Here is a 27,458-nt window from a genome sequence, read left to right as displayed (position 1 = left end):
AATAGAGGGGTCTTCGAGACATGTAGAAGTAATCCAAAATAACCGATATTAGTGTCAAATCCGTAGTTTTCGCCGTCGATGAGACCAATGGTGACACTTCCATTAATAATGAGTTTCAAATTCAGCCCGATACGGTCCAAGGTTAACCTGCGACGGGGGCGGGGGGTACCGAGACATGTAAAAGTAATCGAAAATGACCGACATTAGGGTGAAATCCATAGCTTTCGGGATCGCTGAGCTCAATGGTGAAAACTCAAGATCGTGTTTACTTTCAAATTTAGCTTTATCACTTAAGGAATGGGGCCATAATAAAGGGGTCAGCAAGACAGGTAAAAGTAATCCAAAATGACCAATATTAGAGTCAAATCCATAGTTTTTGCTGTCGCTGAGATAAATGGCGATACTTCCACAGGCGTTGCCTTCTAAATACAGCCCCCATCAGGTAGAGGCTAAATGCTTTTTTTTTTTTAAATTGGAACCAGGGGGTCTCAGAGGGCGTTTACTGGGATATATAAAAGTAGTAGAAAAAGACAAATATTAATGTCACATTCATAGTTTTCGTGGTATCGGCTGGGGCCCAGAGGTGAATTTTCCAAATTCGAACAAGGTGGGTTTCAGGAGGGCGCTTACCGGGACATGTAAAAGTAGTAGAAAATGATCAATATTTGTAGGAAATGATGTATAGTGACACACCCGATAGTGTTTACGTTCAAATTCAGCCTCCATCAGCCAAGGGGAAAGTTCTTTTCTTTAAGCATACCCATAACGGGATCTATCACTTGTTTCTTTGGTTAATAGTTATTTTGTTAGGTTTTGTTTGATGTTATTCATATTAATTTGTTCTGAAACCGTATAATTTATCTGCACTTGCAAGCAGAAATATATATACAGGGTGGGCCATAAGTCCCTTGCCACCCCTTGTAAAATCTGGGTTCGTGAAAAATAGTGAACACAATAGAAGTTAGTGTGTATTTCTTAGAGTTAAGTAGAAATAATTCGCATCATTACTGCTCATTTTGTTTAATGGCCACTAAACTTTATTTCTACACATATTTGCACAGAAGTTTCGGTGAGAGTTTTCGAATCCCACTTTAAGCTGCAAATCGCCGTCTTCTCTTCCCGGTATACCTTCAGTGATAGAAAGGGACGTTACATTAAAAAAGGAAAACTATAAGATTTGAGGGACAATGTGTAAGTGACAATAGGTAAACCTTTAACATATTGTGCATAGGATAGAGTTGTGAAAAACTCGGATTAAAAAAAAAAAATATCCCAGTGCGTTTTATTGAGTAGAATTGGCTTTTATCAGGCAAAACTGAATTAAATTAAATTTTGTACGTACATTTAAAGGCGTACTTCTACTTAAAATACCATTTATTTATTAATGTTCTGTTATACACATATGGAATTCCTTTGTCGCACAAAGGGAATCTCTGAAGCCCCATTCGCATTTCGTGAGGTGCATTTTGCACCCTTGACACTAGCTTATATTTCATTTCTAGAAAGTAGGATGTAGATAATTCTGTAGAGTAACAAGGAAATGGGCAATTCTATACAAGTAGCAGTGTTATATGTACACCACGATATGGAGTTTGGTTTGTATGGTGATATATGTTCTCAATTAATATTGAAACCGCAAGTTAGAGTAGATTTCTACCACTTTCAGTATTAGCAGAGAGATAAAACGTATTCTTAGGACGTGTATTTGATTGCAGAAAACCGCTTCTTGCTATCTATTACATTTTTTTACTCTATGACGGTTGATTTTGACCACTTTAGGTTTGAATAGAGGGTTCAGAGAGATGATGATACCTATTCTTAAAATGCTAAGTCGATTCACACTCACACATACAAGGAAGAAAAACCAATATCTATCATTTCTGCTGTATCTCGCTATCTATTATCGTTTTTATTTTATGTAGATAAATCTTGAAACGGGAAGTAGAAATGCATTTCTATGACTTCAGGTTTTAATAAAAGCTAAAGGGTGCAGATGAAATGAATTCTTAGGACGTTTAATCGCTTGCAAGAAACCGCTTCTCGGTATCTGTATTACCGTTACCTTTTTCTCTCAATAGTGTTCAACTACAAAAAAAAAAAAAGAAAAAAGAAATGATCGCCTTAGGGTTTCCAACTCTAGAAAATAAAATTACCGGTACACTCTCATAATCCCCAAAACTAATAAGGAATATATTTTAAATCTTGAAACATATTGTTGAGTCTGATAAAAATATTGGCCTGCTAGTAAATTACCGTCCGGTTGAAAACCCTATTCTGGCTTGAATATCACCGCTGTCAACAAACTTTAGTCCTACCTTTTGATGCCCCAAACTGATGGCTGATTCATTAAATTTGTCTTCCGGATAGACACACGGGCAACGTAAATATATAAGGGAGTTTTGGTAAGCCAAACACCTTATAAGATGCTCGTAGAATAGAAATAAAATCCCATCGGGATTCAAATACATTGGCCAGCAGTCCTGACTGAACATTCCTTTAGTTTATCTCAAAACACGCGAGGCAAATACTGGGATAATATCACAAGGCCAACATTATCCAAGTATAGTGTTCAGTAAATAGAAATATACCTTTAGTGATTACCTTCTTCAAGTGAAGGGTTTTCGATTTGTAATTAATTGACACATGGAGAAAGACACTTTATTATTTATTTGTACTAATACACGAATATGTACTACAAAAGCAAACGAAATATAGTTTGCTTCTTGTCTCAGATTACAGTTGAACATTGTTACACTGAATTTGACCAAACGTGGACAAAATTTGTTATCAAGATTCCCAAACATATGTTCTCTTCCGATGGTATTCTGTTCTTGAGATCTCGTGTTGATAAATACATATTTTAAGGCAATTTTGAAACTATAGACATGTGGGAAAACACGATTGAAGACAGTAGCTATGCGGATGGATCAATAAGAAAGAAAAAACAAAGTTATAAGCAGCAGCATTGCAAAAGCAAGCATTGTGGAGGGAATATTGTTTCCCGAGGGTTGAAGAAGATGGCGCTAGTTATCTGTCAGCGGTTGTGCGGGTAGCTATTGTGAGCTCGCAGACACGTCAGAGAGACTGAAACATCAAGACGTTGAGAAAAATGGTCTCGCTTGCAAAAAAGGAAATCTTTGAATTTAAAGTCCCATGATAATGCCTGTTAGACTAAGGGAGACGATGATTAAAGCAAGTGATTGATGATGGAATGAGGAAGTGGGAGGAGACGTGAGTATCCCGAGAAAATTCATGAGAACAATGTCGTCCACCTCAAACTTACTTGGCCCGGGGGTCAAACCAGGAACCCCACACACCAGAGGTAAGCACTCTAGCACTGAGTGAGAGGTCTCACTTGGAGTTCTAAGCAGTCATTCGTTTTTTGCGGGAGGGCCGCAGTGTCTCAGTGGTAGAGCGTTCACCTCTGGTGCATGGGGTCCCTGGTTCGATTCTAGCTCGCGCCAAGTGAACTTCGCGGTGGACAAACACCGTGCGCGTGGGCTTCCTCGGGTTCCCCCGTTTCCTCCCGCTTTATTCATTCCACCATTCCATTCATTTCTCACCACCGTCTCCTTTACCCTAGCCGGGTAAAGGCTCCTCATGGCTCAGGGACCAAGGAGCGGAGACTTATCACGCATCTTGTCTTATCAACAGCAAATCAATGAACTTTCAAAGAGGAAGAGCTTATAAACTTGGTGAATATTTTCATAAGTTAGATGTCATATGTTATATCCAAGAAAGGCTCGCATTTCCTTGCGACTGCTCATTTCTCTATTGGAATCGCGTTATCTTGCGGATTTACTTCGGTAATGTGTATGAAAGCAAAGGTGATCTTCACAGGATATGTATAAGCATATATACCTACATATTTAAATTACCAAGGTCATGTTTGGAATTTTCAGAGTAGTTGTATCGTTCTTTGTATTTTTTTCCCACAGCTTACTATTTAGCCACCTTAGAATTCCCAGCTTATTTCGAAAGTGGGATACAATAGATTGCTACGTGATTTCAGCTAAAGCTTTCAAAGAAGAAAAAAAAAGTCATTTTTGAGTGACTGTAGGAGGGAAGAAAGATTGGTGCTCATGAAAAAATTGAATTCGAGATTACAATGAATTTACATGTTTAATGGCCCTACATGCCGAAAAACAGGTTTTTGGATTTTTGGATGTCCGTTCGTTCAGATGTAAATATATTCACCCCATAGGAACAATACAGTTATACGTATGACGACCAAATTCTAAACATAATTTTTATAAGAATTTCTAGGGGCGCTTTTCAAATTTTCTTCCTACCCTCGAAAATAAGGGCAGTTTCCTGAAGCGTGAAAAGAAAATCCTATAAAACTACTGCAACGATTTTATAACAACACTATCCATGGTTTAACTCATTTTTCATGAAAAAATCCACAAGGAACACTACTCTTGGGGTTGACTTTTTTTTAATTCACAAATGATTTTGTCAAAATTTCAGGTAATTTTGTTCATATTCCATAAGTACGTGTTTCATTAATAACTATCAATGTGAAATAAATAATCTTTCGTAAAAAAATCTAAAAAGCCATAGTTTACTGTTTAGGTGAGCTTACTTGTGGACTATGTCCTCGAAAACTTAATGTAAAGGGCTCTCTCACGCTCTAAACTGGACGTCTGTGGTTGAGTAGTCACCTAAAGTCATCACAATGAATGGATTATCGACTTTCCAGCACATGAAAGATGGGTGGACGAAATATCGATACCTGTAATTCACTTAATAGCTCTTGTATAAGCTGTATAAACGATTAACAAAACAGACTATAATTAGATTTGATAAGAAATTTGTCACAGGTAAGCCAAAATGAAGTTTTCTAGATAACTAATCTTAATATATTTCCCTTATATAAATCAATATCCTCCTCCCACGTGAGTTCAGAGTTTATAGTTGCCTTACCCCTTTGATGACTTCCCTTAGTATGGTCTTTATAACACAATTTTCTCTGCCATCATCAGATAAAATTTAAATGAACACAGAAAGAGTGCTCACAGCGTCCTCTGGACCCAGCCAAGTGGCACATCTGAAGGAGAGAGAAGCAAATACTCAAGAGTACTCACCTTTGCCTCCGGGAACATAAACATCTAAAAGATCACAGCTCCAAGATAGAATTACGAATAACAATTTTATTGAACACTAACTTCATTAAAGATGCCATACACTTTATCATATACAGACAAAACTGATATTTTCAAATATATATATAAATAAAAAAATGCGGATTATTATTATTATTATTATTATTATTATTATTATTGAATTTACTGTATATTTAATTTTCACAGTCACTGATGCTTGACACTGATCACTATCGGTAGTCTCGTGCTCTCCGGTGGACAATCCTCTTCGCTGTGGTACTCTCCTACTGTCTTCTGGCCTCTTTTCTCGAATTAAATAACTACTGGTTGGATCTCAACTAAATTTAGTGGACAACTAGCCCCAGGGACGTACGCAGGAATTTATTTCGGGAGGGGTCCAAATACAGTTTTAGGCTAAATTATATGAAAATTTCTAAAATTGCCCCTAAAAGTACACTACATTTACAAAAATTCGGAATACCGGGGGGGGGGGGTCCGGACTTCCAGGACCCACCCCCTGTGTACGTTCCTGACTAGCCCGTTGTAAGAACTGAAATTCCAAACTTCCGCCATGCCACATTGCCTTAAAATATAGAATGATTTCAATGGAGTACATGTACATGTTGGAGATATGTGGCTATTTAAAATAAATCCTCTCATATAGGTCGAATTCTAAGATCTCCAGGCATGAACTAGTGCTGTATGTGTCTAGCGTGTTTCAATTAATTTATTGAGTAAAATTCATTAAACTATGGTTTCCATCTTCTGCAAAAGGCTGTATTCATAACAATAGGCAATTTATATATTTAATATCTCACTTCTCTAAATCTTGTTGGATAACTTAAAGACAATAAAAATATAGTAAATTTTGAGAATGAGGTGATAGAAACTAGAAAATGCAAATAACTGTTTGGAAGTCTTTCCTCTGAAACCAGAAATTTGGTTGCGGAGTTTATTACAAGGGTGGGATACTCAAATTTATGTGCAATATGAAAGGCCTTAAAAGCGACTAATGAATTAGTCCACTGCACAAAATTGCCCTATTGCTTATTGTTATTGCGTGATTTACAAAAAGGAAGAAAGAAAGTAGAAACGAACCTTAAATAGTTGGGTTTCATAGAATAAAGAATATGATCTTGTTCTTTTGTAATATTACCCTTCGATAAATCTACAAGGCTTTTTAAAGATGGATAATGAGGACATGGTGAGGAAGTGATAAAGCGCTCAAGTCTTGTACAAGGATTCTCGAGTTTATTCCAGGCCACGTAAGTTTTGAGGTAGAGAGCATCGTGTCCGAGGGTTTTCTTGGTGTATTCCTGTTTTGTTCCACATTTTCATTTCACTTATCAAGGGGGCAAATAACCTCACTGCTGGCGCCCATATTAAATCATAATAATTAATCCATTCACCCCTTTCATTCCATTAATTGTTACAGAATCATTCATTTTGAATAATCATCCTTCATTTATTATTATTAGTATTACTATTAAAATAATAATAATAAATAAAATTAGTAGACTTTTTAACATGACTGGGAATAACAGGAATAAAAACAATAAGGCTGCTTATTGATATTGGATATATATATATATATATATATATATATATATATATATATATATATATATATATATATATATTTCCACCTTGGTGGCCCCGCATAGCGTAGTCGCTAACGAGGTGCGAGCCAACCCGGGTTCGATTCCCGGTGGGGACACTCGGTCAGAAAAGTGTTAAAAAGCTTTTTCAGGCCCGCCATTCTGAATGAGGTTTACCTAGGTTTTCCTCATTCATACCAGGAAAATGCCGGGATGGTACCTAGCACGCAGGTCCCAGGCCGTTTCCTTCCTTCCTCAATCCTTTCTTCCTTCCGTTTCCCCGGATAGTGTGCTCGCCGAGTTATGTCATCCCTCAAACTTGACGGGCTATCATGGCCATAGATGCCGAAAGCCCAGAAAACTAAAAATTCTATTCTTAGTCCTAACTTTCACCTTGGTACTTGATTTAATTACCTATTCATTATTATGAACATACTCACCACCAAACCATCAATCAATACTAACTATACCCCAGTAGCACAGTTGATGGGCCGATGTCGATCAACATGGGAATTTTTGGTGGGATCGATGTCGCTGTCGATGACGATCGATGCAGAATGGCAAACATTTTTTCGACATTGGCCAATATCGGCAAATCTATGTCGATCGACATCGGCGTCGATGTTGATCTATGTGGGTCCCATGTGGATTCTTCCAGATCAATGTTGGCCCCACATTAATCCATGTAGCCCCATCTAGATCTGCCTTATATCAACATAATCGATCTTGGTCCCTGGTTGAACAATACCGGCCTATGTGGGATCAATGTCGGCCCATCTAGATCTGCCCCATACCCACATCGTCGTTCGAGCTCCCTAGTTGACCTATGTGGGATCTATGTTGAACCACCCAGATCTTCCCTGAACCCATATCTTCGTTCTAGCTCCCATAGTTGATCGATGTGGATCTATGTGGGATCCATGTCGGCCCATCTAGACCTTCTTTATACCCACATCGTCGTTCTAGCTCCCTGGTTGACCGATGTGGAATCTATGTTGAACCACCCAGATCTTCTCCATACCCACATCGTCGTTCTAGCTCCCATGCTTAATCGATGTAGCTCTATATGTTCCTTGTAAAAAGAACGGAGCTATTCAAATGTATTTGAATCGCCCAGTACTTTTCACAAGGAACATAGAATAGGCGACATTTCTGATCTTCCAGCTTCTATACACAATAGCGAAACGTACGAGCTCAGCCTACTTCTTTTCACACTAAATGATTAAATATGAAAGTTTTATTCAAACCTGAGTGCGGATATGTTCTTTTGTATTGCATGTTGTAGATCTGGGTTGGACCCATATAGAGCTACATCGGTTAACCATGGAAGCTAAAATGACAATGTGGGTATGGGGAAGATCTGGGTGGGAGATCCCACCCACATCGGTAAACCAGATGTGACCATATAATTTTTACAGATTTAACACCAGATGGATATGTCAACATATCAGATTTGAATAGGGCCATGTACTGCATCTCTGGCGCACGCTACATGCTTGTCTACCATTTTGGATTCAAGTTATGTTTTTCTAATGAAAATAGAAGAAAATGACATCGGATACATCAGACATTTTTTCAAAATGTCACTGGTGCAAGTAGTTTTGCCGCACTTCTATCTATGGCGGATCCAAGAGGGCGGTCGGACATTTAGCGTGTTTCAGAGATGCAGTATTTAGACTAAACAAAACAGTATATAATAAAAACATTTTCAGATTGAAGTATTCACATTTTTATTTTTTTTAAATAATTAAAATAAAATTTACACAAAACATATTCCCTAACTTTTTTTTTTTTTTTCGTGAACTTCACTCATTGCATAGAGGTATATATTGTACAATTGTTTTGCTGTTTCCAACATAACGAATGGAAATAAATACTTTTAAACACGTAACTTATTATCATTAATATAGAAACAACATAAAAAATGAGTGAATCTTCTCTTGCATCAACTTAATAGTTACCAAACGTTGACACTGTCTTCACCATTTTATTTCATTCCATATGAAGAGTTCGCAGGAAGGACTATGAAGGGCACGTTTTAAAATGCTCAGAAAATTCTTTCTCAGCACCAAAATGTATAATTAAGATGGTGAAAACACGTCGTAATTCGCTCACGTGTACATTCGCGAGTGGACTACGCCCTATTTTCACCAACTATTTTGCATCTTTTGGTGTGGAGAAAATATTTTTTGAGCATATTCAAAATGTGACCTTCACTGTTCTTAACGCGTACTCTTCATATACATCATTGTTTCCTTCCACTGAAGAAGGAACCAGCTCTTGTTCCGCAACGTGTGGAAACTATTTAGTTTATTCAAAAAAGGGTTCACTGATAAGTGGCCATTTTCCTGACCCTTATGTCAATATATCATATGTATAATAAAATTAAACACGTAAAAATCATATACACTCTACGTCAACGAAAGCCACTGTAAATAAATTTATTTCAAACATCGAATTTTTCCGCTACACATCCCGACTAGGGAAACTAATATATAATCAAAGAAACTATGCAGATAATATTTATCTTTCTACTTAACCTGAAATAATTTAGAGAAAATTTAGGAAGTTCTTTTCTTCTGTAAATTATTAGTTTCCCATAAATTTTAACTTCTCAAAAGTTTTTTTTTTTTTTTTAAATCCCACTGTAAAATATCCGTTAATTCGCACACTGGTCTGTAGTGTGGACTCATCCCTTACACTTACACAGACAGCACGGAAGTTCGGAAAGCTCATTATATTCAGTAAAATATGGATGCCACTATAAAGTTTTAATTTGGATAGGTTCTTTGCAGTAAAATACAACATAAAACTTATAAAAATGTATCACTAGGAAATATTTCTGCAAATTAGCGAACTGAAAGTTACTGTGATAAATTAAAAAAAAAAAACTATTAATAACGGTTACTTTCATGAAGTTTATAATTCTCTTGTACTTTAACATATTATTGTCTACTATTTTATTTACAATAAGACATTTCGTTCATATAAGTTTGTTTATATCAGACACGCTGCTGAGGGTTGATCACAACTAGCCGCGGGACCGATCACCCCACGGCTTTCCCTTCGGGGTGACTCTGCAAGGTGAATTCAAGTGGTCCTTGGACTCTTGCGGGTTCCCCGCGGAACGACTGTGCATCTTCCCCTAAGTCTTGAGCCTGTTCTCTTCTCCGATTACATCTGTAGCCATCCCAATCTCGCGAACCACTTAAGACTTTCCCAATCCGTCGGACAATGTCGCTAGTTTGTATATCAGGAAATCGGAGTTGTACTGCTCCTGAAGAAGAAAAAATTGTAAAAACTCAATGCAATAATACTGTATCACCAGAAGGGACTACACATTTAAATAGCAAATGTCATCATTGAGAAATAACAGATTAATTTTGAAGTTACATAAATAAAATTCGAACGAAAATATAACTTTCTCCTAAAATACAAAGAAACCTTTTATACATTGCACAAAAAACATCCATTGTACGCATGAGCGCATTATTACGTGCCCGAAAGGCTAATCTAACAGGACATTGTCGTTCGGTGTCAAACAGAGGAAGTAGGGAGTGGAAAACGATATGTGGATGGCTCAGAATATCCACTCGTTTCAAGTCAAAAATTAAAAATTTACTTGCACGGTGCGATTAACAGAAAATTACAACTTCTTTCAGAGGCAAAAACAAGGAAAGCAATGATTTTATTTACCTGCGAATAACAGCGTTACCAATGCCCTAAAATGTCTACAAATGCCAAAAAACTCTAATTTTCTTAGTTTCATTTTTCTAGATTAACACATATTGGTCTCTGAACCCTCGATATATGACAGAAAAAAAATCTCCAAACACGAACTGCAGTAATAGAAACTGATGAATGAATATGACAAGGAACGCGTATAGCATAGCAGATACGGATCCATATGAAAGGAGAGTATCTAACGTATTATTGAATTATGTTTTGTCCTCTAGAATGACCTTTTACTCTGATGGTGATTCAAAATTTTTTTCATATTCCTGTAGTAAAATGATCACAACGAACAATAACACTTCCAGTTCCCTTACTACATATTGTTAAGGAATTCGATTCGATCCGAAGAGGAACTTGTCCTCGTAACTCTGGTATTGTTTGGGAGATATTACCGCAAGCTTTACTTTTACTAGGATAATGCGAGAATGGCACCTAAACAAAGGATTTCACTGGTAGTAATCCCCCTCCAAGATTCCTAAAAATATATACTAAAAAACGCCATACATCCGAAAGATGAAATTAGACTCTAGTATATATATATAACAAAATTCTTTAGGAACTCAGATCCTACACAGGCGAATCAGCGACACCATCGCGAATGGGGCTTTTCCTCAGTCTCATCCGTAAACGGCAGAATGCTAGGACCTAAAATTATTAGGGGCCCCGAACTACATCGTGGCGTGAATCTAGTGCACATATCTTGAAGTGAGGTCACTTTACTACCTGTTTAAACCATTCCATATTCGTCGCACGACAAAAATCGAAGGATAAATGTGTTGTTTCGACTTCATTAGACTTTTGTACGACGCATAGAAATTATATTTACAGTAAAACTTCTAACGGACATCTCAAAATAACGGACAGTTTTCAATTTCCTGGCAGAAATACATTGGGTGCAATGTGAAAATTACTTCTGAATAGCTGACATTCTCAATAACGGACGCGGATACTGAAAACTATTCCCCAGCGTCTATGTAGAACTTCCAACTAACGGACAGCCTGAAATAAAACTTTGTTATTTTCTTGAATTTCAAGCAATAATAGGCAGGATCGTTAATGTACCGCGCATTGTTGGATGTGATAATTGAACGCAAATGTCTCCATTTATTTGTTTTCGACATGCATTTAGTTTAGTATCCATTTTCAGCAAAAGTTTATTTAATCTTTGTCTGTTTGCCTTGCTGCAAGTTGTTAATTTCGAAGAGAAAGAGTATTTTGTCCGAACATAATACCATAGGAAAAAAAAAAACACTGTATTAGCTCATTATTAAACAGAAAGACATTTTGCCTACGTTATGTTGCTTATACGAGTAGTACGTTAAGTTTATACTGTAGATTTTTTTAAAAATAATTCTTCTGTCAGTGTCGTTCGATCCCTAATCGTAATCAAATGCACAGGAACAGGCTGGTTTAAATCATTGTATAACCATGTCGTACGTCGACATGCTGAGATCGAGAATTGCTGAGATCGTATTGCCCGTTTGTCTTACAAGTTCGCTTCCTGCAAAACCGTGACATCATCATAGTCACTGATTCCGCTTACCAAGGTGGAGATGGGTGCTAGAGAACTTCAAAGAAAGTATCCAGGACTTCCCGAATTCCCGAAAAGTGAAGGGACTTCTCAATTATTTGCAAAGCGAAGGCTTGGAGAATCCATGCACCTGTGGAAGTTGCCCTTAAACACTTAATTTTTATGAGAACCCGCGGATGGTTGGAAAGGTTGTAGAAGATGGTACCGGTATTGCCAAACAAGGCATAACTGTAGACATGTCTACGACACGAGGAAACCGTAAACCATCCCACCTTATGATTTTGTTGTTGAAACACGAAGGTGCTATACAGTGAAAGCAAGATTTTCGAACTAGTATTGGATTGCATTATTATTGGTAGTAGTAGTAGTAGTATTTAAGATCCAATATGGACACCTAAATTATAAGTCCTAAGAATTCACAGTCCAAACTGCTAACGCTAGAGAAATAGTTGATTCGATTTTATTTTATTTGAAACTGCATTATTAAGAATACGTCACAATCAGCTTTAGATTAAAAAATAAATAAAATACATAAAAATAAAAAATACGTCATCTCCAATCCAGTTTGGCTGATGTACACTCATGTCCAAAATTATTGTCGCATGTCTATAAATGTTGTTGTAGGAATATAATTTGATAACGCATTCGCCCGGTATTTCTTATAATGCTAGTATGTGTATAATCGGCAAAGACATGTATGTGGCAAACTTCATGTCAAAAGAGCATTAAATAAGAACAATAAAACGAAAATAAAACTTTCTTGTCCATTTAGCAACATTTTGTTTTACTCATTCTAATTTTCGTATTTGTAATTTGTTTCCTGTGAAATTTACCTCAAATATACGTTTTCCGATTATACACATAGTATTAAAAGTACCCTGCAAAATCATTATCAAATTATATTCTTACAAGAAGACAGTTATAGATATGCGACAATTATTTTGGACATGAGTGTACATGTACGCAGCAATATATTATAGGCTCATGACATATCTCATAAAAGAAGTCATACCTGTTCTATATAAAAATGTATGTTAAAAGAATGTGCATTGCGTGCGAAAGGACTCTTCAAAGGCACCGAAAAGCCGAAGTGTAAGTCATTGTTGGCTTACCATCACCTTGTAAAATTAATTTTGTATGCATTGCTGAATTTTGAAACATGCATTTTTGCAATAGAACACCAACGACTTCCTTTATGAGATAATGAAGCTGCACTCTCTATGTTGGTTGGACAGTGTTTGAATTTTAGGCTTCTGAAATTTATTTTCCCACGCTTTCGACGGCCTGCATCTCCCAACCTATTGATCGGTATGCACATGTCACAAAGCATTTTCTTGTTTCCATGTCAGGTACCCACCCCTACATTGTTTGGTACGCATTAATTTAACAACCTGTACAGCGGGGGACACTTCTAAATGGTACAGCCATATGGAGATTTACGGCTAAGGTGTACCATTTAGAAGTGTCCCCCGCTGTACATCCGAAAAAGCATCTGGCCACACGAGATCTATTTTTAAAGAATAAAAGTTTTCTTTTTAAACAATACCTGAAGGATATTTACAAATACTTCGTGTCAATACGAACTTAAGAATACCACTCACCAATTTTGAAGCCATCTCTCTGTCTTAAATCTTCTTCTAAATTATGAACCACAGACAAACTGCGTAAAGGGAGCTTGTCAGCTAGCAGGTTTGCATTTTCTATAGATTGCAAAGCTTCTTTACCACTACAGGGAACTTGGTGCAGCTCATATATTTTGGCTTCCATTTTATCAACTTTACATTTGAGATGTTTCATATCTAGCTGGATTCTCTGCAGTAACTGGAATATTTTTTCAACGGCTGAAATATCAAAAGAAAGAAAAAAATACTAAATTAATACAAGACCAAGGAGGCAATGGTACACATTGTTTGAAATATTTTTTATTCTACCTTAAGATCGTGTGTGCCGCAACTACCATTAACAAAAGTCATCTAGGTTCTGACCGGCACATATCTCATATTGACCCTGAAGTCGATACCCACAGCAACATACGGGATGAATTTTAAATCACATATTGATAAAGCTTCATAATTAATGCATAAGCAGTTTTATTTTTATTTTTTATTTTTTTTTAAGTCTATTGCAAGAAAATTACTAATTGCTGTTTGAGGGCTTTCCTAATCATTACACCACATTCGGGTCAATTTTATATGTCTGTAGAGCATTTCAAGTGTCCTAATGGAATAAAATAGCCTGCTTGTGTCAATATCTAGGCATTCTACCGTCTTCTGCTGAGAAAGGTTACTGCAAAAACTCCTGTTGCGAGAGAATGCAGTTACATTTGATATTTCAACTTTCAAATTAATGTAGTATAAGAATGATATGCTCCAATGTTTCTCTGCAGAGCCTCCGTATATGGAACAATGTCTAAATATCGATACTAGCAGAGTAACGGTTTCAAATGGGGTGCGAGGAATGCTTAACATTCAAAGAACGTTGATCGCGTCTCTGTGGTGTGACAATTAAGACACCTGAACGGAATTTGCCTAATTTGGGTTCGTTCGAATCTCAGCCAGAGCAACAATAAAAACTTGAGTGTGTGTTGGTAAGCAAGCAAAGAAACCAGAAGCGCCACGAGAGGGCGTATCAGTGTTGCCAGACCGATCAGTTGGAAAAGCAGAAGACTCGAAGATAAAAAACAGGAGAAAGCAGTAGACAAATAAAGCGGCGGCATTTGAGTTCAAATCCAGGGAGAGAAAAATTTTGTCATTATTAAGGGGACAGTGGTCAAAACAAGCAGTCCAGAATTCATTATTACTTCCATTTCAAAATAAAACAATACATGCAAAACATAAATTTGAATTGTAATTACTTCAAAATGTTTCATAAAGAAAATGTTTTCCAATGATAAGGTAATCTTTTGGAGATAGAAAGACCCTCATGCCCCCTTTAGATATATTAATAATGTTTGATACAAACGTGTGTGAAGTAAGACGTAGTGTAAGAACAAAATGGGGTGGGAAAATGTCTTATCATACACCTAACTATAGTATAGCTATTTGATACAGTCACACGTAAACGTAACATAAGACGGTGTTTCGCTGACGATCGTGGAGAGGTGATCTAAGCTACTTTTCCAACCAGGGGTAAAAGTGGTTCTGAAAAGGTAGGGTGACGCATCATCCCTTGTGCCTATCTTTGCCTATTATAATTTTTTTAGGAAATGGGGGGACGCTATAGATATTTTTTGGAATTGGAGTAACGACGTCCAAACACTTCCAACCCAAGTACCAATCTAAACAGCACGTACTCGTAAATCTTACAGTAAGAAATAAAGAACGCCTACCATCATGCATATAGAAGATGAGCAAAGCCCAATAACTATATGCTCTACAGAGCTTTGTGGATGCATACAGAAAAATTTCCTCCTTTCATATAAGGAAAAAAATGAAAAATCTATATTAATAATAATATATTTCTTTAACTTCTCGAAATAAGGAAAAAGCAGGAGATTGTTCACTTTTAATTTTCTTTCGCAGTAGATCAGTAGAACGTAGAAAAAGCAGGAGATCTCCTGCAAAATCAGTAACTCTGGCAACACTGGGGCGTATCGGTGTCGACTTAACAATTTTGTCTGCTACCTGCGCACAGGCAGTAAGAAAAAACAAATGACTAACAAGACGCTGTTTTGTACAAAAATATAAATTTTTCTGTTTCATAGTACAAACTTTATATCGTCAGCCCGTCGGTTTAGCATTCAAAAGGTTGGGAGTTTAATCGCTCCTAACATACGCTTGCCCACAAGCCTCCTCTAATATGGAACAGAATAGTTCCAAAGCAACCATTCCAACAGGATGCGCTGCAAAACAAAATGTGATAAAACTAGAATTACAGATTATATGTTCTGAATTTTAAAGCCAAGAAGTACTTCCATTACGAAAGGAACGCCGGATCTAGAAATACTTTCGGAGGAGATCTTAAACACTAAAGGTTTCACTGTAAAAAGTAAATCTTAGCATGATATATATGTTTTAAAATGTAATTAGTACGAAATTTATATTAGTTACACAAAAATCTATTTTTGAGGAAGAGAAGGATCCGGACTCCCCCCCCCCCCTCCCTTCCTTCGCACGGCTTGGAACATAACAATTTCAATTTCCAAGCATAACTTTTACCATAATTTCGTTTTTCATTAACAAAAATTGGTGATAATCTCGGAGACTACTAGGTCAAGGCGGCCACACTAAGTGGTCGGGGAAAATCGATGCATTGACTACGTGCTAGCAGGGTTCAAAATGTCTCTAAAGAAGCAATATAGTCTTCATTTTGTTTGGTTATTTAATAATGACGACACACGTAACTAAGCTTAGCAATACAGTTTAATCTTTGGATACTTACTACTGCCAATTCCTAAACGAGCTGATGTGAAGGTACTGTCTGTATCTGCACATGAAGTAGTGGCAACTGACGACGCTGACATTCTGCATGGAGTTTGGATTTGGGAGTGGGATGGTGAAGGTCCGTTTGTACTTTTACGATGTGATGCAGACGAGCAACCTCCGTTTGAATTGTGCACCATAGATGATACGTTTACCTCCGCAGTTCCTCCTATAGATACTCCAAGCGACTCTGAAAGCAAGTAATGAAATTATACAAACATCCAGTTTTTACTAGACTGTTAGGTATACAATAAGCAGGTGACAACTTATGGTTTTAAAAGCATGTTTAAAATGTTACAATGATTACATCCAGTATTCTATCTGTAGGGGGATGGCTGGAACTTCCTCCTCTCTGTTTCTCGAAATACCTCTCAACCTTGGATATGATGGAAATAAAACCCACTTTTTTGAGCTATTGACGAATTTATCCCCCTCTCCGGAAATCGCAGAAATCGTACACTGATTACATTAACTCACAACGTTAAAAGATACTAAAGCTGTTTATCTGCTTGTTTGATCTTGTCCTAAATAGACTCCCTATCATAATTAAATGAATATTTAATGTGTACGTTATTTTTCATTCATTTATTTATTTATTTATTGATGTATACTCATAATAGAACCAATTTAACGACACAGTTTGCATTACGAGCCAGGTTTTTCTGTAGTTAACCATCATGAGAAGATAGCATTTATCCGATAAAAGGGGAAAGTATTAACAACCTCGTTAAAAAAAAAGAAGAAAAACAACTAGCAAGCCTTTTCATAGAAATAAATTACTTGAGACTAGATCTGAGTCTGAATGATTTGTTACGTAAGACTTGCTTGAATATAGCAAGTAGCCAATTTTGGACGCCAAATTGAAAAACTTGTTTATAAAAATCAACAAACTAGACATCTTATTTTTAGTTGTTAAGGCTTCTCACTCCAAGCTTGTTGTACACATTACAACAACTACTCTGCACATCTAACGAATAAATTGTTTTCAACAGGTTCATAAAACATTGTGGGTTACTTCTATCTGTCTACTATTTCAGCCAGCCTTACTTTTGAATGTTTTTCAGACGAAGTAGCAATAAACTTTCTCCAAAATAGTATATAGTTTCACATTTAAGTAACGGCTGCACTGGCATAGTAATACGAAAGAACAGTGTTTCTTTCAGGCCTGTTCCCCCCCCCCCGGACGAAATGGTTAAAACGTACTGGAATAGAACCAGCAGAGGGAAATATATGGTTTCAGTCCCTCCGAATACTAAGAGTAACCCCCGGAACATTTTTTTCTGAAACAAACACTGCGAAAGAAGGTCAACTCTCTGGCAATAAAGAATCGCCCACGAAATCTTGATAATTTTAACTTTCACACATTTAAAAAAATATATATTTAAAACGCGATTCAATACATAGTCCTATGAAACAAATCAGCTACGAGCTAAACTTTTAATTTGCGTTGAAATTACTATCAAGAGAGATATATATGAGGAGACAAGCAGTGTTCTTGAACGAAATTATGAATATAAAATATATTTAGCATAATTACCTTTCCGAATAGGTGCTGGGGGACTTGGAACACAACATTCGTTAAAAGTTTCATATGGTCTTCTCTTAGTTCCTGGATATGAGTCATCACTGTCCTCTTCAGACAAATATCTTTGTGGCTTTCTGCGACATCTTCTTGAATAAATTTCTTCGTCAGAAGAATCACTACTAACGTTTGAAGTCAGTAAAGCTTTGTCAGCCTTTGCTGCAGCTTTTTGAAATGAATCTGAAATGTTAAAAAATACATATATTCTACAGTTACTGATAAGGGAAAGTAGCTGCGAAATTATTCTTGGCATGAAAACCATACACGATAAGAAAGCAACATGGTTATGGATCTACCCTCAGTTGTGATTTCTTTGCTAACTGTAAAACATTAAATATTAGAATATCCCAAATAAAACAAATCTGTTTACGAACTAAATACTCTTGCTTATGTAAAGTTATTCACGACTGAAATTCGAGAGTAAGAAAGCCTGTAACAGAACTAAGAATAGAAGGCCTAAGAATACTAGCATTTTTATTTTATTTATTTATTTTTTAACTTTATTTAACGTACCTTTCACATTTCCTGCTCACGATAAGATAGTGCAAGGCTGGATTTGACTGAGTATAAGATCCCGGAAAAAAACTCTAGCATAGTTAACACCAACACAAACACAAACACACACACACACACACACACACACAAAGAAAAAATCCTTCTTATTTCTCTGACTGGAGTTGCTACTTTTCCCTGACTTCTTTATTTTCTTCCATATACTATTTACTTCATTTAACGTTATTTCAAAAGCACTATCCTATCAAATCCTATAAGAAACGTAATGGATTCTAAAAGCTAATTTAGTATATGAGGTCCTAACATAAAAAGTTCATTTTAGGTCATACAAATATATATCAACTCATACCAACTTGTAATGTAGAGGACAACAATTTTTCTTTTTTCTTCAATAAGACTGTATTCCAGCAATGTATTAAAATAGAAGACACTTTTTAAGCATATTTGTCACGAAACAACTGGTGACAGGAAGCTACGAATTTGAACAAGCTTACTTTATGAGTTTTTTTACCAACTAAGCTTCTCGAACTGTAGTCACAAGTATACAAATTACAATGGAATTAAACCTTTAAACTTTTCCTTGTTTTGACGAAAATATTCTCACAAATTTCGACCTGTAACGCTGGAGCGTCGAACAGGTGAGTCCACCGTTAGTAACCGTTATAAACGAATAAAACAGGAACAAACGTAATCCGAAACAACCTCTTGCAATTTCCCTGGCATTTATGTTTATTTCTTGTTTTCCTGATTTTCCAGAATGCGGACATGGTGTCTAGTCAGGATGGCCAGCCACCGGGCTGAAATCTGCGACCTACCAAATACTAAGATAACGCGCTACCAACTGAATCACGGCTGCTCCGTATGATAGATCTTGCTATTCAATGCAGAAAATAGTGAAATAATATTACATTTTGACTCAAAATTGAGGTATAAATACTCAAAAACACAACGAGACAGATAAAAAGAAAATACAAATAGTACTCACTGGATTGTCCATAGATTTTTATGTTCACAACTGTCCAATCAGCAGATGGCTCCTTACAGTCCCTGATAAAATTTTGAATACGCCTAACGGATGATGTCTTAGGCCAAAGGCATTCATTTTCGTTTTTAAGCCATTTACTAGGTATAACTTCTAATGCTCCGTCCTCGTCAGTGAAAGCTGCTACGCAAAACTTTTTTCTTCCTGAGGTCATGTTGATTCTGTCTACAGATATGCTCTTAAAAAAAACTGAATAAGAAAACACTGCAGCGTATTTCTCTTCCAAACACAAAATACATTTTGATGTCACAGAGGTAAGGGAAGCACGGGATATCTTATTCGACAGTTTGCCACACATAAACAAATACCAACTGCGAACTGCATGGGAAGGAATAATAGTCACCTTCTATCGTAACATCCAAATATATCAACCAAATGGATGGGTGATCATTCGAACTATTTGTCTCAATAATATTAGTAACTTTGCCTATTTTCCCTGTAGTGACTTGAACAAAACTGTCCTTATCAACAGAGATACCAATCATGAACCCACTATTACTCACTGCTCTATATTCTTCACCCACAACCGCTAAACATATGGTCCTCCGCTATACGGTTTATTCAAAGCTAATTTGCGGTATGTCCTGGAAGTGAACTCACGAATAGATCAGGGTTGGCAAAAACCATGGTTTTTATTGGAAAAAACTGTTTTTTTGGTTTAAACCAGGTTTTTTTGGTTTAAATAATTTGCTCTATATATTCATATCATGTATGGACAGAAATAAGTTTGTTTCGCCTTGATGTTATTATGCAACAACCGGGTTATACTGGAAGGGGTCACATAAGCTTAAAGCGGAATAAAAACCGCTTCTCGAGTTACATCCGAGAGAAATTGTCCTCCATTTGAACTCGGTACCAGGACTAATTGGCCACAAATGCAATACGTCTGCCGACGCACTCACGAAGGAATCCTGATAAAAATACGTTGTACTGATCTTTACATGCTTCTTAATATAACTGTCAAGAGTCATTTCAGAAGAACAAAAAGATAAACAGTTGCACAAGTGAAACCATTATACAGAATTACATATGGACAATTTCAAAGTACTACGGAGTACAGAAGAACTAATTTAGTTCAAGTTAGTTAACAACGACTTTTATTGGTCGAAATTAAAGAAATACGACGACTTAATTTGCATATCAGTACGAAAAGTGATTAAAGATACGAATTATTTGAGTCCACTTTGGCTCAGACTCATTTATACATAAATAGATATCAAAGATACTTCTCATTTCACTAAATGCCTCTCGTGAGGTCTGTATGACCCCCCTCCCACACACACACACAAAGTACGGCATTTCGATGTATTTTACCAATAGTAAACATTGAATTGAAACAATATTTAGAATTTTTCTTTGATTGCAATTACATAACAATAACAACAACTACAAAAAAAATCACAAAACAAACATACATAAACTTACTTTAAAAAAGTTGCTTTTGTAGTATAATCTTTTTGAGTAATGAATGGGGAATTTAGGTCTGAATATAATACGAATAATATACGGGAGTGAAACGTAATAACCCACAAATGTGTGTTCATCAAGATTTTACAAACACTTACACTTTTACGAACATTTTTCGTTTTTTGGTTTAAACCAGCCAACGCTGGAATAGACACAATCATATTATCTTCGTAGCTTTCGCTTAAACATCCGCAGCGCTGTGGACGGAAAATGCACATAGATGAAATAGTAATAAAAAAAAAAGTCACCAGTTTGTTTTTCTTCTCTACTGTTTCATCTATGTGCATTTTCCAATCATAACGTCGAGGATGCTTATTATTTAAGATAATCTGATTGTCTATTCGTGAGTACCTTTCCTATTTTCCTTATTTTGGACCATTTTTGTCATTACGCTCCCTTTTTATCCATGTGATATATCCACTCTACTCCTTATCTTCCCTTCTTAGGCAATGAAGTAAATTTTAATTCAACGACATCGAACGTCTAAAATTGTTGTGACCAGACTTGCCCCGCTTTTTATTCGCATAAAAAATATAGCATCTCTAGTATCTAACCCTTATACACTATATTAACTGTGTTTCGACCTTAACAATGTATTTATAGGGCCTACTGTTTCTCTCATACAATATCTGGAATATGTTTGCTACCTGTACATGGTGTATAAAAGGTTTGCGGTAACCACTGAAGCACCGTAGCTCAATGGTAGAGCGTGGGTAGCATTCAGGAGGTTCTGGGCTTGATCCCAGGGGTTGTTCCCCTTAGATAAGTGGTAACACTTGCTACCTTATAATCCATGATTCCGGGTTAGATTCCTGTGGGGATAAAGGTAATTTGTATCCCACGTAAAACTGTAGGTCCCGTCCTTGGAAGCTCAACAACTCGTTCAAAACGTTAACTTGAATCCACTCACACTCAATTACCATGGTCCACTATTCAAACAGTTTTCTCACTTATTTGCCAAGATCAAATTCAATGACTTTTCCAAGTTTTACACGTCACTACCCAGAACTTCACTGTACTGTTTTCTTAACTTGTTTCATGGTTGGCACTTCATCCTGTAAGTTATTTCAGAAGAGATCTAACCAACCTAGCTAGTTTTTAGGCAAATCTAGTTTCTGAGTGACAATCACAGGCTAAGTAACCTACGTGTGAATCTGTATTTTCATGGCCAATTCTAGTTTTCAAATGGCGATTACAGGCAAACCAACGTAGTGGCAGACATAAATTAACCTAATATGACCTAACCGGCAAGACCTTATTTTGATTATTTATTTACTCATGGGAAGGACAAAAAGAAGGGATCGATCCTTCAGGTAAAACTAGGATTTGGACAGGAAGTGGCCCTGGCCTTTCAAGAGAACGTACTATCCCGGCATTCGCATTGTGGGGCGGAGGAAAGCCTCAGTCAGGCCTGCGCGGGATTCCAACCCACGCTCGAACTACCCAAGCGCTGCGTGACAGGCGGATGCTCTTCCCCTACACCAACAGCTGGGTTCAAGATCCTACGTTGCGCAAAACAGCGAAAGTATGCGCTCACCTAAAGTTTATTAAGTACAAGGAGCAAAATAGTAAATTAACTTACTTAAAATGGAGTTACAAGTTATATTTATCAACACTGTGTCCCTTGTACTTAACACAAATCAGTTGTGATGCGTGTGCATCTACCACTGTTTTATAAAAAGTAAAATCTTGCTGATCTTAACCTAACCTGAAACTATGCAAGAATGTGCCAATTCGGTAGTGAATAACTCGATAGTACCTCCATTTGTCATAATCTCTCAATTTAAAGTACTTTTTAACGCATTTTTTTAAGTAGTAAATAAACTTGTTCCAATATTTGGCCGTCTCGGCCTGAGCCTCCTATGCCTGAAGACCATAAATCAAAATTATTCACGACTAAGTATAGTGATATCTACACATGTTTGCACCTGTAACAACAAAACCAGTACCAGATTTCTTGCATCGAGCGCGGACTATAAACTAGCCAAAATTTATTTGGAACAGTTTATGTGGATCTCTTTATCTATAGTCGACATCGTTCATGCAAATCAAAGATAAAATATGCATTCTATTAATGGAAGAAAAATAATTTTAATACTCACCTTCAATAATAAATACGATTTCGTCGAATTGATGGTAAAACCAAAACAAACAACAGTCATAAGTATATTTCCTGCTTTTCCCTCGCTTCGCACCGCTTGTGGCGCCATACGGTGTTATGGTTTTAAAACTGTGAACAGTTGACAAACAATCTGCGTACTCCGATCGACATCGATTCGACATAGATCGAGGCCGAATCGAAAAATTACTTTTTCAAATAATTGCCACAGAACCATCAAAATGTTAATTTCATGTGTTTCAAATTTATTCATTGTAAAAAGGAAATGTTTCCATGCTTTTTTCTTTTTGGTGGGCAAGCCTATTTATATCCCACGTGGGACCTATATCGGTAAATCAACATCGGCAAGCCCACCAAGTTCCCACGTGGGACCCATATCAGTAAATCAACCTCGGCAAGCCCACCAAGTTCCCATGTGGGACCCATATGGGAACTTGGTGGGTTATTGTGGGCCAGTTTAGATCCACGACGCCGACATTGGCCGATGTCGCACAAATATGGGTCCCACGTCGGCGTGCTACTGGGGTAGTTACCTATATGCAGTTGAACTGAAAACAACTCCATGTATAAAAATCACTGCACGCTCCTCATTCCTCTATGAGAGACGAAACTCCAGAAATATCGGTCTTGTAACCTTAGTCTATGATCCTCCTTCATTCTAAATCAACGAAATTACGCATACTAAAAATGTACACTACTTGCACTTTCGCTGAATATTTTATCAGATAGGAATATGAACAAAATAAATATCAAAGACAAAAGTGATTGTGAAGTATTCAGGTAAAAGCCATGTTGAAGTGCAGAGACGCATAATTGTGTTTTCATGGTTAAAGTAGAGAAAGGTAAAACCAGTGGAGCGTAGATCAATATGGATATTGGAGAAAGGAGAATATACGAAGTATAATATAAAATTATAAAAGCCAAGAATAATAATATTAATAGTGAGATAAATACTGAATGAAGAATATGTAGAGGAAATAATGGAAAGATTGCGGATAGGATGATAGTGTAAGTGTCTTTCCATTTTTTTTTTTTTTCTGACGGGCTTTAAAGATCGTGCGAGAGGGAGTTTGAGAATCCAAACCAGATGATGTGATGAAACGTACTGTTGTGTGCTTTGGGACAAGTAAACGAACATATATATATATTGGCTTTATTGAGGGGAGACTTTAAATACGACTAACTCCTCAATTGCATCACGATGCAAACTAAACACATATCAATCTACTCCCCAACTAGGATTGCACGCACACTTGAAGAATGTTAGTTAGCCACTCTTTGCAGGAAAGCAATCATAAACAACGCAAATGCTACGATTTGACTTTTAAGTGTTCATGCTTTATAAGATGTGGAAGGAGTTTTTTTAAGTTAAATCATATATACTTATTAATTGTAGGTTAGCTTTATTTTCACCGAGGCTATGTGAGACGTGGATCTAACAATTTAAAGTGAAATCCAAATCATAATGCGTTGAGATTTCAATGCCCTCCCACCGAAAATCTAACCCGAGACCATGTACACCGAAAGTGCGCGCGCCAGCGAATAACAGTGGGAAGAGCAAGTTTTGTCACAGATCATGCCAATAAACGTTCCTAACTAAATGCTTAAAACTTTACTTTAATTTCGGTAAATTGGGAAGCTGTTGCTTAGCACTGACCCGGGATGTACTTGAACCTGAACCCACAAAGTGGGGGTGATGTATATATTTCCTGAAAGCTTGGGTCAAGGTAAGATCAAAACCGGTTACCAAAATTGGGGAGGTCTCAAGTATTCCGCTTGAGGGCAGCACGTTACTCATTTTTATTAAAATCTTTAAACATGTCCATAAAGTCCGTTGCAACCCCGAAAAACTGAAAGGGGTGAGACAGAAATGAAAACAAAAGAACATGTCTTTCATCATTTCAAAAGTACAACGTATCAAAGTAAAATAAATTGTCTCAGCGTCCCCCGCAGGGTCCCAGACGGGGTCCAACTCAAAATTTTTAAATAGGAAAGGGGTCAAATTGTAAATTTGGTGTTAAATGAAAGAGGATAAATCAAGTCTTGACTCTCTACAATAAGCCTGTGCAAAAGAGAGGTGGGTCAAAATATCAACACAATCTTCATTGCAAAGTCACTCGTATGAATCTGAAACGGTGGAATAGGTGTAGAAACCAAAACACGGATACGTCATTATTTCAAAAGTATAATGATCCAAAGTAAAAAAAAAAAAAATGTTCAGTGTACCTCGCATGGTCTCAGACGGGGTCCAACTCAAAATGTTGAAATGAAAAGGGGCTCAAGTTGAGTGTCGTATGAAAGCTTATGTTAAGTGAAAGAAGACGAAACAAGTCTCGACTCTTGATGGAAAAGTCTATTTCCACTCATGTTAATCTGAAACGGCGAGACAGGTGTAAAAACAAAACAAAAATACTAGAATGTATCGAAGGAAATGACCCGCTGCCATTTTGCAATGCTTATCGACAGTCGAGATTTATCCAGTGTCCAATTCTGTATCATTTAACACGAGCTTTCACATGATGTGCTTATTTTCCCCCCTTGGAATTTGAAACTTTTGAGTTGGACCCCGTCTGGGATCCTGCGGTTGAAACTGGGACATTAATTTTTTTATTTCGAAACATTTTTTTACACCTATCTTACCGTTTCAGATTCATACGAGTGGCCATAGACTTTGCAATGAAGATTGTGTTGATATTTTGATCCACCTCTCTTTTGCACAGGCGTATCGTAGAGAGTCGAGACTTGATTTATCTTCTTTTATTTAACACCAACTTTCACACCATATGCAAGTTGAACCTCCTCTCCATTTAAAAATTTTGAGTTGGAGCCCGTCTGGCACCCTGGGGGGACCCTGAGACAATTTATTTTACTTTGATACGTTGTGCTTTTGAAATGATGAGACATGTTTTTCTGTTTTCATATCTGTCTCACCGTTTCAGATTTTTTTGGAGTTGCAACGGATTTTATGGACATGCCTAAAGATTTTAATAGAAATGAGTAACGTGCTGCCCTTAAGCGGAATGCTTGTGACCTCCCCAATTTTGGTAAACGGTTTTGATCTTACCTTGACTCAAGCTTTCAGGAAATATATACATCACTTCCACTTTGTGGTTCAGGTTCAAGTACCGGTACATCCCTAGTGAGAGCCAAGCATTTCCACGTATCTCCTAGTTCATGCCTAGTCCCAGATCAGGCATGTGCAAGTTGGAATACGTGGTGGGCCAATCACAGAGGACTTTTACTGGCGTCGAGGGACGTACAAGACAATGTATAAAATTTCCACAAGAATTGAATAGCTATATTCAATGGAGAATCTTATCCTCGTACACTAACATCACACGAACGTAAAACTATTTTGTTGATTACCAAAAATATTTACTTACTAAAGAAAAAAATATATATATAAAAACTTACTTATGACGAGTTTTGAATCACAAAGGTGAGTGGGAAGGGGTGGTGCTGAAGAAAAATACGAGCTCCTGGATTGTTTTCTCATGTTGTAAGTCTCCCTGCGTGTTCAAGGGTTGCATTTTCAATTCAGTTTTAAATATTAGGGAGACTTACAGTTTAAATAATGGTTCAGACGGGACGCATGAAAGGAATCAGTGTGCTGGATGAGGCCCTAGGGCCGGCTGTTGCACATGGCTGGCCTAGATGCTCGAAAGTAATAAAAACACGAAGTATTGTGTCCATAATCCTAACTATATATAAAACTACATGAACTGACATAAAATAACTTATTGGGAGTTGAAAAAAAAAGTGACACTTTATTATAAGTTTCAAAGTTAATTACATTAATCCATATGTAATGCGCGAATTAGAGGTTACATAGTCTTAGATGTTTAAATATGTAAACTCTCTATGTCGAAACATTCCAGTGCGAAATTTTTACTACTACCCCACCCCCCGCTTCAACTTTTACGATTTCGCACCCTGTCCATCAATTCTTCCATACATTCACTTTCGTTTATAGTCAGTGTCATTTAATCAATAAGACAGAAGCGTGGGATGTGGAACTAAAGATTTATATTTAATTTCATTGATTGAAATATAAGATGAGCCAAAAGTAGTGGAACTGTTGGAAGATAATTACATGTTAGTGCTGGAAGAATAATTTCTAACTGAAGTTTCCGTTTGACATAGGAACTGAGAATCGCTCCACTTTCTTCCGCTATAGTAAGCATCTGGTTAGATGTTTCCCATCTCATATCTCACTGTGAGAAATAGAATACTCTCATAGGTTTCTCAATCGAACACCCGCTGGATTTTTTGGTATGGATCTCCACAAAGAAACCAGTTTACAAAACTATATATTTTTTTTATTTTGATCTGTCTAAAATTGAGG

The 27,458-nt window shown here is 36.8% G+C and overlaps 1 protein-coding gene across 1 annotated transcript; it reads right to left on the bottom strand.

Annotated features, from left to right (window-relative positions):
• Positions 1-8,416: 8,416 nt before the first annotated feature.
• LOC145688486 (uncharacterized) lies at positions 8,417-23,632 on the bottom strand. Its single transcript, XM_081762794.1, has 6 exons — positions 23,097-23,632; positions 19,471-19,705; positions 17,928-18,152; positions 16,350-16,580; positions 13,571-13,810; positions 8,417-9,980 (listed from the first exon to the last, which is right to left on the bottom strand). Exons 1-6 carry the CDS (start codon positions 23,202-23,204, stop codon positions 9,751-9,753), a joined length of 1,269 nt encoding a protein of 422 aa, XP_081618920.1. The 5' UTR covers positions 23,205-23,632; the 3' UTR covers positions 8,417-9,750.
• Between the last annotated feature and the right edge of the window lie 3,826 nt (positions 23,633-27,458).

The sequence above is a fragment of the Thermobia domestica genome, chromosome 6, assembly GCF_964235325.1.
Source record: "Thermobia domestica chromosome 6, izTheDome1.hap1.1, whole genome shotgun sequence".
Classification (NCBI taxonomy): domain Eukaryota; kingdom Metazoa; phylum Arthropoda; class Insecta; order Zygentoma; family Lepismatidae; genus Thermobia; species Thermobia domestica.
The sequence above is the reverse complement of the archived record's forward strand: the minus strand, read 5'-3'. Positions and strand labels throughout refer to the sequence as shown.